Here is a 14,752-nt window from a genome sequence, read left to right as displayed (position 1 = left end):
GAGCTGAAGCCTGGCCACAGGGTGGCATGAAGTAGGATTGTGGATGTCATACCACACACATGGTTAACTGACAGACATACATCAGAATAGAACAGAATTTTCACCTTCAGCTCAAGAAAGGAGGCTAATCACTTGTCCAGGTTCCCTTGACAAAGAGGAGATGGCAGCAATGGTCTCTGGAGATGCACCATATACTTAATGCACCTCCTTCATGAATGTGGCCATCACCTCCTGCCAGCTCTGCAGCAGGGGCTGGCGGCAGGCATTCCCCTGGTAAAAATCTCAGGAGGGGCAACCATGAGCCCACAAGAGAGCTTGTTTTTACTTTGCTGAAATGACGTGCAGTCATACCTACAATAGCATGATGCTTCCCAATGCTCAGTATGAATGGGCAGGGGCAGACTGACCTACCGATGCTAAGGGACAGGTTACTGGCATCATGCTAGTATCATGCAGCATGAGCACATCAAAGTAGGAGTCAAATATCTTCTGTAGCAGGAGTACCTGGATCACAATGCGAATGACCTGCTATCAACAGAAGTGCACTTGGGCCTGGGGCCAGCAGTATCTGGAGATGAGGAAGCTGAGGCTCAGAGGACAGAGCTCTTGCCTGAAGTTGTGGAGGAGACTGAGATAGCCCAGCCATCCTGGCCAGAACAGAAGTGTACAGAGAGCCTCTTCCACACTTCCACAAGTGCCTCTTGGGCCACCTTGCTGCCTCTGTCAGAACTCAGCTCCATGTGAGCACAGCCTGGAGAGCTCATCTTACTCTGCATGAAAACCACCACTGCAAAATGGCCTTGAGACTATGTGGCATTCTTGGTCTGAAGATCATACCGTATTCTAAGGGAAGTCTGCAAACAGGAGTCAGGAAAACAGCTCCTACCTGCTCCCTTTATTCCCTTTTCTGCACTCCTGCCCAGTTGTAATTGTACTGTGCAACTGTTGCCCATCTAGTGTTTCCACCCATTTCACTTTCTGTTGGTGAGCAACTTCTATGAGCTACGTTCTTTGAGGACAGGTCAAGGCCTATGTAGACATCATTTCTGTTCCCACTAGTGCAAAGAACTCCAGGGGCACAGAATTCAGTCTGCCCCTCATGCCCAATGCCATGTCTGAGGCCTTGAGCAATCACCTGGGCTCCCTGAGCCTCACTGTCCTCACCTATGAAAGGGAGACAGTAGCAGACTCATCTCCCAGGGTGAGTATAAGGGTGAATGGATGGGATCATGCAGTGAAATGAGCACAACCAGCACAGAGCAAATGCACCTACGACTGGGAGTATTTCCTTGGGGTAGGTTCTTAGACACGGGCTCACAAACTAGAGGTCCCTGACAGTGACTGTTAACTGGCTGCAGGTGGCCCTCTGCCCAGTCTCACGAGGACTCCCAATGTCACCAGAACACTGGCCTAGAGAGGCACTGGGTGGGGCGCAGCCAGCAGTGTGATGTCTCCTAGTGGCTTCACTCTACATGTCCCTGAGTGCTTGCACGGCCAAATATCAGGTCCTGTGTCAGGCCCATACACTGTCAGGCCTCTTTGTCCATCTGGGTATAGGTCTCAGCTGTTCCTGAGAGGTAGGTGGGCCCCTCCCCTCAATTCCCCTCTAGGGCCCCAGGTGTTTCTAGGGTTCCGGTATGGTGGCCAGTGGAGACTGCTCCTGTTAGAGTATCAGCTGCCATCTATGCTCACTAATAAGGTACGATACCCACTGGCTCTTTTTTTTTTTTTTTTTGAGACAGGAGCCTCAAGCTGTTCCCCTGGGTAGAGTGCCGTGGCATCTCAGCTCACAGCAACCTCCAACTCCTGGGCTCAAGTGAGTCTCCTGCCTCCGCCTCCCAAGTAGCTGGGACCACAGGCGCCCGCCACAACGCCTGGCTATTTTTTTTTTTTTTTGGTTGCAGCCGTCATTGTTGTTTGGTGGGCCCGGGCTGGATTCAAACCCGCCACCTTGGGTGTATGTGGCTGGCGCCTTAGCCACTTGAGCCACAGGCACCGAGCCCCCGTTGGCTCTTAGCATGAGACTGACAAGCAACTCCTGGGGAGAACCACACCTCTGAGCAGAGGCCAGAACCTACTGTGTGGAGTACTAAGACAGGTGAGGGTGACATGCTAACAGGTGCACACAGGAGGCGCAAAGCCACAGACCCCAAATGTCTGTCTAGGCTCACCTGTGCACCAGCTGTAGGTTCTCCTGCCTTAGCCGGCTGTGCTGCTCACCAGTGGCCGCGGTGTCCTTCTCCAGCTCCAACACTCGCCTTTCCAGAAAGATGACCTTGGCAATGAGACAATAGCTTGAGGGTCAGATAGGAAGAAGCAGAAGAGCTCATCCCAAGGGAACTACTCGGGAGGCAGCCCTGAGGATTTTCTGAGCACTGCACAGTATCAGGTGCACCTGGCTAAGCTGGAATTGGGTCTAACTCATTCTTTGAGATTGTCCCATAAACCCCATGCAGTGTAGCCTATCACAGGATGAAGGGGCTTGGGGAAGCAATGTCTGCTCAACAGCTCAAGGACAGATATCAATGGGAGTTCCGAGACTTTGGGGCAGAAAAGACCCTTTGGGCTGACTGCCACATGAGGTAGGAAGGCCTGGGCCCCAATCCATACACAGGTGGGTTCCTGGCTCTGCCAGACCTAGCCAAAGGAGGTAGCCCATGTGCCTGTGGATGTGAGGGACAAAAAGACCCAGGACTCAGACCTTCCCTCAGGACGCTCACAATGAGATGGGAAACAGACACCTACAGAGACAGGAGGAAGAGGAATGAAGCCAACCAGAGGAAACACTCAGCCTTGGTCAGCAGAGTGTGAAATGACAGATGTCCAGAAAAGGAGTTAAAGAAGTGAGGCGGGAGGGGTTGGGATGTGTAGGAGGAGACTGGGGGTGCTGGAGGGGAGCAGTGGAGTAGTACACAGAGGGGGTGGGGGTGCAGTGGGTTCATGGAGGGGGGAAGTGGGTGTGCAGGGGGGAGTAAAGGGGTGCAGGAGGGGGCGGTGGGCTGGTACATGCATGGAAGGGGGCAGTGGATATGTAGGAGGGGGCAGGGGTACAGGAAGGGGTGTGGGTGCACAGAGGGGGGGACAGTGGGTATGCAAGAGGGGGTGGAGGGTATTGCTGCCACCCTCTCTTGATGAGAGTCTAGCTGCTCCTTGAGTAGTTGCGATCACAGCCTTCCAGGTGTAACCTGCTCATGTGAAGCTCAGGAAAGAGCCCACTTCTCATGCTGATGGTTCTGCCATCACTGCAGGCCGAGGTCTTCAAATCCTACCTCCAAGGGCCTGGTGAACTGAATCTCTGGGGTTCCCATGATGCTGCCAGCATCAACCTGCTTCTCCTGAACTGACTCTTGTAAAAAAGAGGAGCACACAGGACAAGAGGCATCTCTCACTGCCATTCTGTCCCTCTCCATTGCCTCTTCATGTATAACATGAAATACTCCTTTTTTATCCCACAGCCACTATAGCCCAGAGGAAACTTGCTTACGAGTGTCAGGGCTGGATGGTCTTGTTAGTCCCATGACTACAATGCCACCTTCTGCTGGGTGTCCTAACAAGGTGTATCCTGATGTGCTAAGCCAGCACTCAGATTTGCCTCTTAGATCACATGGCAGAGTTTCTGGCAAAGTCTCTCCACACTGCACCCCACCATTGATACAGGGCCCTCCCTGTCCTCAAGTCTAGTAAAGTCTCTCCACGCTGTGCCCCAACATCAACACAGGGCCCTCCCACCATCCGGGGCCTACCTTGTCAGCAATGTCCTCCTCAGGGCCCTCCATCAGCTCAGTGGGAGGGTCCTCTAAGGCCTCCATGGTCAGAGCCCCTGACTGGTGCAGGTACCTATGGAAAAGAAACAAGCATAGGAAATGGGGAAAAAACCAAAGGACAAGTTCTTTAAACACAAGCATTTCTAAATCAATATGAAAAGCAGACAACAGCATTATCAGGGTCAGGCCTTCTCCTGTTTTAGGGAGTTGCCTTCTGACAAAGCACTAGACAAAGGGGGTATCCTGGAGTGGAGGCTTTTACCAAGGGACTAGGAATGAGGAGGTCGTACTCTGTGGTGTGCACTGTCCTGGCGCTCTTTGGAGCCTGATAGGGAACATGACCTTGCTCCTCACCAGCTAATGAGATGAGGGTACTTTGTACTCAGGTGCAATAAAAGACAACGCTGCTCTTCACTGTGATATCAGAGGCCTGTGAAACATTAATTCGGGGTCTTGACCTCTATGCATAACACCTGTACATACTCTTGATGTATGGGTTGTGTTTTGTTTGAGATAGAGTCTTACTCTGTTGCATTCAGTAGAGTGCCATGGCATTATAGCTCACAGCAACCTCAGACTCTGGCTCAAGCAATTCTCTTGTCTCAGCCCACCAAGTAGCTGGGACTATAGGTGCCTGCCACAACACCTGGCTATTTTTTAGAGACGGGGTTTCACAATTGGCTCAGGCTTGGTCTCAAACCTATGAGCTCAGGCAATCCACCCACCTTGGCCTCCCAGACTGCTAGGATTACAGGCACAAGCCACTATACCTGGCCCTGTTTTTTTTTTTTTTTTTTGAGACAGAGTCTTACTCTGTCACCCTGGGATTCAGTACTGTGCTGTCATCATAGCTCACAGCAACCTCAAACTCTTGGGCTCAAGTGACCTACTTGCCCCAGCCTCCCGAGTAGCTCGGACAATAGGTGCCTGCCACCACACCTGGCTAGTTTTTCCTTTTTTTTTTTTGAGACACAATCTTACTTTGTCGCCCTTGGTAGAGTACCTTAGCATCATAGTTCACAGCAACCTCAAACTCCTGAGCTCAAGTGATTCTTTTACCTCAGCCTCCCTAGTAGCTAGGACTACAGGTGCCTGCCACAACACCTGGCTATTTTTTTTAGAGATGGGGTCTCACTCTTGCTCAGACTGGTCTCAAACCTGCGAGCCCAGGGCAATCCACCTGGCTTGGCCTCCCAGAGTGCTAGGATTATAGGCATGAGCCATTGCAACTGGCCCTAGTTTTTCTATTTTTAGTAGAGACAGAGGATGCTCCTGCCTCAGTCTCCCAGAGTGCTGGGATTACAGGTGTGAGCCACTGTGCCCTGCCTTGATGTGTGATTTTCAAATGTACTCCGTGGCAGTGACAGCAAGAGTCCCAAAGAAAGGTATAGATCCTAGGTCACTCAAGGTCACATTCAGAGCCTGGGACAGCCAGCTAGAGAGCACATACAGGCATGTATGTCCTTTGTGGAACCAGCTCCACTGGATATGTGTCCCCAGCCCTGTGGCCATGAGAGGTACTGCCTAGCCCACGGCTCAGGCTCAGGGACCTTGGGGTTCAGGGTCCTGTATAAGCCCCTGGGGCCCCACATGCTACAGTCTCAGGAGAAAAATTGTTCTCCAGCTGCTGGTGCTTCAGCAGATGCTCAGTTAACAGAGTCTCACTCTGTTGCCCAGGCTAGAGTGTAGGCATTTCATAGCCCAGAGCAACCTCAAACTCCTGAGCTCAAGTGATCCTCCTGTCTCAGCATCCTAAGCAGCTAGGACTACAGGTGCCACTACCACACCCAGGTAGTTTTTCTATTTTTTTTTTTTTTAGTAGACACAGGGTCTCACTCTTGCTCAGGCTGGTCTTGAACTCCTGACCTCAAGCAATCCACCTGCCTCAGCCTCCCAGAGTGCTAGGATTACAGCATGAGCCATTGCGCTCTGCCAAGAAAGTAATTAAAAAACAAACAGGGTGGATCCTGTGGCTCAAAGGAGTAGGGCGTCGGCCCCATATGCCAGAGGTGGTGGGTTCAAACACAGCCCTGGCCAAAAACTGAAAAAAACAAAAACAAAAACAAAACAAACAAACAAAAAACAAACTTTTTTTTTCTTTTAAATAGTGACAAAGTCTCACTTTTGCTCAAGCTAGTCTTGAGCTCCTAAGCTGCCTTGGATCTTCCTGCCTTGGTCTTCCAGAGTGCTAGGATTACAGATGTGAGCCACGGGGCCCTACCTAAGAAAACAATTTCTTTTTTTTTTTTTTTGAGAGTCTCGTTTTGTTGCCCTTGGTAGAATGCCATGGCGTCATTGCTCACAGCAACCTTAAACTCTTTTGCTCAAGCAATCCTGTTGCCTTAACCTCTTGAATAGCTCTGACTATAAGCACCCACTATAATACCTGGCTATTTTGAGAGTGGGTCTCACTCTTGCTCAGGCTAGTTTCAAGCTCCTGAGCTTAGGTGATCTTCTTGGCCTCAAAGAGTGCTAGGATTATAGGCATGAGCCAATACAGGCGTGACCATGCCCAGCCAAAAATAATAAAAAAAAAAAATGCATAGGGTGGCTTGGCGCCTGTAACACAGTTGGTTATAGCACCAGCCACATACACTGAAGTTGGTGAGTTTGAACCCAGCCTGGGCCAGCTAAAAGAACAATGACAACTGCAACAAAAAATAGCTGGGCATTGTGGCAGGCACCTGTAGTCCCAGCTACTCTGGAGTCTGAGGCAAGAGAATCGATTAAGCCCAAGAGTTTGAGGTTGCTGTGAGCTGTGACGCCACAGCACTCTACCAAGGGTGACACAGTGGGACTCTGTCTCAAACAAACAAACAAACGGGCTCGGCACCTGTAGCACAGTGGTTACAGCACCAGCCACATACACTGAGGCTGGCAGGTTTGAACCTGGCCTGGGCCAGCTCAACAACAACAACAATTGCAACAGCAACAAAAAATAGCTGGGCATTGTGGCAGGTGCCTGTAGTCCCAGCTACTTGGGAGGCTGAGGCAAGAGAATTGCTTAAGCCCAAGAATTTGAAGTTGCTATGAGCTGTGAGGCCATGGCACTCTACCAAAGGCAACATAGTGAGACTCTGTCTCAAAAAAAAAATGTATAGGGGATATTCTTAGTAAAGTATCACAAGAATTGAGAAGAATCCAATTACTGAATGCTAATATGAGGCCAGCTGATGATTTAATAATACCCACATACGAGAAAAACTCAAATCAATCCAAGGTGGGGGGGGTGAGAGAATGAGGTAGCAGGGAGAGAGGAGGAGAAGGGGATAGGGGTGCTCCCACTAAAGGGGCACAACATTAAGGTGTATGGCACATTTCTTGGAGGTGGGACCCAATTATAAGAGGGACTTTACCTAACAAATGCAAACATTTAACCTAATTTTTGGTACCCTCAATTAACCTGAAACAATAAAAAAATATAAAATAAATAAATAAATGAATAAATGTACAGAGGGATCTCCCACATTGGCTCTGATGGTACTAAATGGGTAAGTTGGGCACAACAGCTTGAGCTAGGGCAGGAGCAGCCAGTGGCAGCAGTACCACCTCCTCCTCCCCCTCGCCCACACGAGCAGTGATCAGAGTGGGTGGCTGTGGCCCCATGAGACTAATAGTAAGCTGGCTGTGCCTGAGTCTGGCATCTGTGTGGCTGGTACAGAGGACATGGATGCTGCAGAGACCCTCCCTTAATGTGAACATGACAGGCAGGAAGGAAAACCACCAGTAGTCCGTGTGCAACAAAAAATAAGAATTGCTCCAGGCTTTATTCAGTTACCTTGATCAATATGATTAGAAATCGTGTTGGCTATTTATCCAATTATATCATTCTTTTGTGTCATCTGTTTTTAGCCTGTTTATGTTTAGAACATCTATCAATGGGTTACTAGGAAGAAACTCATGTTTGTATTTTCACCAGATCAATTTTAGAGACGGCTTAAAATTAACCACAAGAGTAAAACCCATAGACTTCTTGATTTAGGTGCTAGAGATGGAGAAGTCAGAAATCACAAGGCCTCATTTTGAAGAATCTATGCCATTAAGCTTTCTGAAACTATGATATGGAAGCTTCATAAAAAGAAATACAGAATACTTAGTATTAATGAATGGTACAATACAGAGTTCCAATATGATGTCACCAGCTGCTTGAAGTTTCTGGACTGTTATAATCAGCCCCTGACTTTGTTAAAAGGAATCAGAAGTGTTCTGGAGCCAACTAAAGGCAGGGTCATCCTTGCCTTGGTCCTTCCCTTCCATCCCTATGTGGAAAACACAGGTGGAAAGTGGCAGAAACCATGAGAAATTTTGGAAATCAAGAAACAGAACTGGAGGTGGCACCCATACGTAGCTCAGTGAGTAGGGTGCCAGCCACCATACACTGAGGCTGGAGGGTTTGAACCCCGCACGGGCCAGCTAAAACAATAATGACAACTGCAACATAAAAATAGCCGGGAGTTGTGGCTGGTGCCTGTAGTCCCAGCTACTTGGGAAGCTGAGGCAAGAGAATCGCTTAAGCCCAAGAGTTTGAGGTTGTTGTGAGCTGTGACACCACAGCACTCTAGTGAGGGTGACACAGTGAAACTCTGTCTTAAAAAATAAAAACACACTTCCAGAAAGGGAAAAATATTCACAAAGAAAACAAATCAGAATGCATTAAATCTCTTAGTAGCAACTCTATTACTAGAAAATGATATGCAATGCCTTAAAAAATTATAAATGAGGGCGGCACCTGTGGCTCAAAGGAGTAGGGTGCTGGCCCAATATACCGGAGGTGGGAGGTTCAAACCCAACCCCTACCAAAAAAAAATACAAATGAAAAAGAAAAGAAAAGGCTAGGAGCGGTGGCTCACGTCTGTAATCTTAGCACTCTGGGAGGCTGAGGCAGGTGGACTGCCTGCGCTCACAGGTTCAAGAATAGCTTGAGCAAGAGCAAGACCCCCATCTCTAAAAAAAAAAGCCAAGGGCTGTGGCGGGCACCTATAGTCCCAGCTACTCGGGAGGCTGAGGTGAGAGAAGTGCTTGAGCCTAAGAGTCTGAGGTTGCTGTGAGCTATGACTCCACAGCACTCTGTGACAAAGGAAGACTCTGTCTCCAAAAAAAAAAAATTCTAAATGAAAATTATTTACAATCTAGAATTCCATACCAACCCAAAATATAAAAGTAAAGTAACTACCAAAGTCTCAAACAATTTACCCCCTGGATACATCTTTTCTCAAGAAGCTGCAGGAAGATGTGCCAGACAAAAGCTGGAAGAAAGAGAACCAAGGAAGCAGGAAGGAGACCTGAGACAAAGAGATTCACAGAGCATGAGAGAGACACACCTAAGACCACAGTCATGAGACTGAAAAGTGCCCTGTGCAAAGGAGCAGAGAAGAGGCTCGAAAGGGAATGGTCCAGAACAAGCCAGAGGGGAGTCTTATGGCCCCACTGGAAGGAAGCTAGGGCAGCAAATGAAAACATGGAGCCGTTCCTAATCCCAGTAGAGGCATGACTGCCCAGAGGGCTTACAATGAGAGTACTGCATGTCTCTGCAAATGGCACAGGCACCTGGCAAACCTTTTGACACTGACTTTAGTGAACAACGGGAAGGGAGGAAGACCTTTGTGGTGTGTGGCCATCTTTCATACAGGAAGCTCACTGAGCATCCAAAACTGTGAGTGAAGAAATGATCTCCAGGAATCAGAGTCAGGCCCAGCCTGTCATCTCTGACTCACCTTGGGGAAGCACAGAGGGCTGGGAAAGGTGCAGGCTTAGCAGGAGGTCAGGGCCCTTACCCAGTCTCTACCTTGAAGTTGTCTGCCTTCTAAATGCAGACATTTAGGGCCAGAGCCCTTTCTAGACCCCGCAGTGAACACATAATATAACACAATGAATTCCAAAGGCTTTCACCATACACTTCCTGGCCATAGATTCAGGTCCAAATCCATAGTCCTGGAAGTTTTTGTCACAACCCATCCCTTCAAAATAGTTCCAACTCGTGAAAGAAACTCTTTTAAGTTTTTAAAAATGTCTTAGAAAAGAGTGTTTTCTAATATGATTTCTTAGAAACTATGATGAGTTATACATCTCCTAAGAACATTCTTCAATAAGTAATCAAGGATCTGCTTACCTTGCCACCTTCTTGCTGGAGAGCCGCTTTGCTGGACTGTGCAAAACCCAAAATAAACAGGAAAATTGTGTCAGAGAGAGGAACAGGAGGAGACAGGAAACTCAGGCTGAAGAGATATGGGAATGGGGCAACTTGTTCATGCACATGGTCATGCAGTACCCTGTCCACAGGCAGGCTCCATGCATGGAAGACCTGGTCAGCAGAGCAGGGAAGGACACAGCACCATGTAAGGGGCCTAGTGAAGGCCGCTGCCACATTTTACTACTTTACCCTGCAAGGAAATTTCCAGGTGAGGCTGACCCCAGTGCCTGGACCCACCAGCTGCCTGTACCAGGTCTGAGCCATCAGCCAACACCAATGTTTCTGAAGGCAAATTACTCCCAAATTAACTTAGGCACTAATACTTTATACTGCAAACACTTGCCTGGGTGGTGACTTGGGAAATCTTTCCTGTTGACGTTTCAGGGCCGCAGATGAAGCTAATTACATATTGTCTGTCTGACTTAGCCATTTGCTGCAGCAAAAAGGGCCAAACTTACCTTATCATTCATTTCTGAATTCCAGTGTTCTATATTTTCCAATTTAACTATTAAACTATTAGCCTCAACCTGCAAGAAGACACACCTATCTCTCCAGTAACATGAGCCATCACTATCCTTGCACTCACAGGAGCCAGACAGGTCCTATCTCTCTTCAGCTTCCTTGACCCAGACACATCTATGATTTTCTTTCACGGAGCAGGCAGCAAAATCTACTTGTGGAGCAATACACACTGTGCCAGCTACCGATGTACTGCTTCTCAGCTCCAAGTTCATCCTTTGCACTTGTTCTGTTTAAATGGAGCTGTGATCTCTATGTGCTTGTCCTCTGCTGTGTTAAATGACAGTGGAGGTGCTGGACAGATGCCACAGGAAGCCAGGGCTTTGCCTCCTGGTACCAGCATGCTCCTTGGAAGGATCTTTCAGAACACCTGGCCTCCCCACTAGTTTCCTAGGCACCAGATCCCATGGGGCATGTTGGCGAGTAGCAGCCAGCAGCTTCCTGACAGTTCTGTGGGGGAGAGCCCCTGGTGAGACTCCTCCTTGTGGCAGCCAAAGGGTAGTTTCCAGCACACTCTAGAACAGTGGTTCTCAAACTTGTGGGTCATAACCCACAGGAACTGTATTAAAGGGCCACAGCATTAGGAAGGTTGAGAACCACTGCTCTAGAATGTGGACCCAACAAGTCTTTTTTTTTTTTTTTTGCTGGGGCCGGGTTTTGAACCCACTACCTCTGGTATATGGGGCTGGTGCCCCACTCCTTGAGCCACAGGTGCCACCTGACCCAACAAGTCTTGACAGCACAGCACCATAGTGATGTTTCTGCCACCTCATGTGCCACAGCTGAGCTGTCCTCAACAGACCCAGGGGCAGTGGCTCTTGCCAGGGCACTATACTGTAGCAGGGCAGGGGCTGCTCCTGTGTGTTCTCCAGAGTTCTCTCCCCTCATCCTAGTCAACACCTCCTTACACCAATCCTGTTATTCTTTATTCTTAAACTTTCCCTGTTCAGATTACTGTGTGGCTCCCCTCTCTTAATTGGCCCCTGACTAAAAATGTGTATTTTAATACAAATTTGAATTTATCCTAATATCACTGGGACGCTCTAAAACTAATAGGGCAGGACGGACTCACTACTCACTTTAGCTACTGAACTCTCAGGGACTGGATGGCAGTCCAATGACAGGGCTTGAAACTTGAAAATAGACTTTTGGGTAAAGCAAACTAGTTTCTACAAAATGAATTGTCTTGACAGAGGATCTGGGAGAATATGATTGCTGTTGGCATGCTCTGCAGCTCACCAGGCAGACATCACATCTTACATCAAAATGTCTACCGAGGGTCTCGAGGACTAAATAATTTTTTATCATCCATGACCAAATAAGTTGCTTTTAGGCAATTTTGTAGAAACCAAGGAGCAAGATTCAGATCTCTTTAAGTGTTCAGGGGGAAATTTTCTGAGTTCTGTGTGTGATTACACTAGATTTAACAGCACATTAATCCACCTTGGTAGAGTCTTTCTTAGGGAAAGAGGTGTCTGAAACTGCATGTGACACTGGATACACTGGTCATACTTAGCTATATCCCTGTCCCTTCTCTGCCTCAAAGCCCAGCACAGGTAACCATGGGCACCTTGGGGTAAGCTCCCAGCATAGGCAAAAATCACTTCAATGTCAAAAATCTTTAGAGAATGAGAGATGAGACACGTGTCTTTGTGTTTAAATACAGAGATGGTAGACCTGTATGCAAACCCCAGGTAGCAGGCCAAGTCTGTATGGGGAGAAGAGGTCCTCACTTGGCTTCCCTAAGCACTAAACACCTAGCTGAACGTGTATGTAAGAGGTAAAAACTAATTTCCCCTAAAATAGAGGCCAGCAGATTTTTGGAGTTACTAGGTGTCAGAATGCTGCATGTCTCCAGGAAAGCCCCCTCAAAGATCCCCTGAAGCTCTTGACTGGCCGAAAATGCCAGGGCCCAGGGGCGCATTCTCTCCTTCTGACTGGGCATTTTCTGGAGGCTTGTGTTTTGAAGTATTGCATGGGATATAAGAAAAAGGGTTAAAACATTAAATGTGCCAGAATTGGAACTAGATGCAGTACAACAGGTTTAAGAGGCTGTCACCATTGAGGATCTGCTATAAACAATGAGCTGGCCTTGGCTGAAGTGGGGGCAGGTTCCTACTGATGGGAAAGTGATTTCTAGAAAGACCCCAAACATGCAGAAACCATCAGGATAGTTTGTCTTTCTGCCACTTCTTATGAATCCTCTCACTAGTCCAAGGCCCCTTCTTTCAAGAAGCCACCCTGGAGCCCACAGCCCTCCTGCCCAGCACAAGCCACTAGGCCCCCTGTGAGGCGAGGCAAGGCTCTGTGGTAGGTGTCACAAGGAATAATCTCTTCTCCAGACCCTCCCCATGCAGCCCATACCATGAACTAAATTAACAAGTTGCCCAACGGGCGTGTTAGCATGTGCAGACAACCAAAAATGTTTTCTGTAAATGGGATTTGTGAAGCCATGAACAGTAGCAAAGGAGATCCTAGAATGCTGACACAGGTCGGAATGGGGTCAAGGATGAAGAAGGGACCTGAAGGCTAGTACCAGAGGGTCGAGAAGAGAAACAGAATGGGGACTACTGGGGCAGGAAGCAATAGGCACATGCTGGGCTCCCAGGCACCCTATTTTAAAAACAGGGCAGGAAAGGTATCCTATATGATAACATTTTTGGTAACTCAATTTTTTTTTTTTTTGAGACAGAGCCTTAAGCTGTCACCCTGGGTAGAGTGCTGTGGTATCACAGCTCACAGCAACCTCCAACTCTCCAACTCCTGGGCTCAAGCAAGTCTCCTGCCTCAGCCTCCCAAGTAGCTGGGACCATAGGCACCTGCCACAATGCCCGGCTATTTTTTGGTTGCAGCCGTCATTGTTTGGCGGGCCTGCATTGGATTTGAACCCGCCACCTTAGGTGTATGTGGCTGGCACCTTAGCCACTTGAGCCACAGGCACCAAGCCAGGTAACTCAATTACTAAAAGGAGTTTCCTCTGGCAGCCTAACAAAAGTTCTGGGAGGGGCTCACCTTGATATACACAACCCTGATTTAAACTAATATTCCTGAAAGTCATTTACAAATCTGTTTTTAAAGACCAAATCTTAAAATTTCCCAATTCTGTCTGATGTGACTCCATTAAAGAAATCTTTTAGTAAAATGCAGAAAATGTCTTCTTTCACCCACTGGACAGCACAGCATCTAAAGATCATTTTTGCCCCCTGAGAAAGAAGCAGCCTCTGAGTTGACCACTGCATGCACACAGGAGAGGAGGTTGGAGAGCTAGGCAGGGCTCACAGCATGCAGAAGAGCAGGCCAGGCCACAGGGAAAGTCTTACTGTCTGAACACTCTACTCAGTTAGGAGCTGGGGCCAGGCCAGCAAAGGGGCTGTGGGCAATAGGAGTCTCCCTCATGCTGGGCACAAATAGCTGCACCATATCAATTACCTATTCATTTCAAGATCATTCAGGCGAGCAGAGAGATCCTCAAGGCGGTTGATTTGTTTGTGGCACTGGCTACAGTAAAACTCAAAAGCCTCATCAGTGAGGATGCTGTGCAGCTTTGCAGCCAGCGGGTCGGTGCTAGAGAAATGAGAAGTGTCAGTTTAGAAGAAAGCAAAGACCCACCGGGTTACGTGGAATTCCACCTGAGGTGCTGAGGACAAGACAGGACAGGATAGGATGGGAGAACTGAACAAACACATGTTGGAAGAGAATTAGCTGTGGAATACTCTGGCTCTTACTTTTTTTTTTTTTTGAAACAGAGTCTCATGCTGTCACCCTGGGTAGAGTGCCAAGTGCCATGGCATCATTATAGCTGTGGCTTTTACTTCTGACTGCCGTGAGCCCACACCCCTCAAGTTACTTCTGGGAGCCCTTGGCATGCACCAGCTTGAGCAGGAGAGAGTCCTACACACACATGCTCCTTCCTGGTCAGGTGCACAGAAGAAAAGAGGTGTATCCCTAGAGCTTCACTGTATAACAAAAACCTTTCTTTAAGGTAAATGACCAAGCACAGCACTTTCTTCTTTACCAAAAACATATTGAGGCATCAAGGTAGTAGTAAAGAATGTCACCAAGTGGGAGTTTAGTTACTGCACTATTTTAATAACTGCTCTAAAGCCTATCACTATCAAAAACTGTGCATGGATGGATCAATTAGTTTTGTGATTTTTTTTTTTTTAGAGACAGAGTCTCACTTTATCACCCTTGGTAGAGTGCTGTGGCATCACAGCTCACAGCAACCTCCAGCTCTTGGGTTTAGGTGATTCTCTTGCCTTAGCTTCCGGAGTAGCTG

At 48.1% G+C, this 14,752-nt stretch overlaps 1 protein-coding gene and 1 pseudogene across 2 annotated transcripts in view; one reads left to right on the top strand and one right to left on the bottom strand.

Annotated features, from left to right (window-relative positions):
- The window catches only part of RAB11FIP3 (RAB11 family interacting protein 3), a 115,414-nt gene that overhangs the window by 10,466 nt on the left and 90,196 nt on the right, over window positions 1-14,752 (bottom strand). The window contains exons 6-9 of one of the 2 annotated variants that reach the window (XM_023513811.1): window positions 13,903-14,037; window positions 9,874-9,909; window positions 3,744-3,837; window positions 2,172-2,275 (exon numbers count right to left, since the gene is read on the bottom strand). In XM_023513811.1, coding sequence (XP_023369579.1) covers window positions 2,172-2,275; window positions 3,744-3,837; window positions 9,874-9,909; window positions 13,903-14,037 — 369 coding nt within the window. The remainder of the gene's footprint in view (window positions 1-2,171; window positions 2,276-3,743; window positions 3,838-9,873; window positions 9,910-13,902; window positions 14,038-14,752) is intronic. The other variant, XM_012805848.2, reaches the window with a different exon arrangement.
- LOC105887057 lies at window positions 7,369-8,120 on the top strand (annotated as a pseudogene).

The sequence above is a fragment of the Otolemur garnettii genome, unplaced genomic scaffold (genome assembly GCF_000181295.1).
Source record: "Otolemur garnettii isolate 467f Iridium unplaced genomic scaffold, OtoGar3 scaffold00044, whole genome shotgun sequence".
In the NCBI taxonomy this organism is placed as follows: Eukaryota; Metazoa; Chordata; class Mammalia; order Primates; family Galagidae; genus Otolemur; species Otolemur garnettii.
The sequence above is the reverse complement of the archived record's forward strand: the minus strand, read 5'-3'. Positions and strand labels throughout refer to the sequence as shown.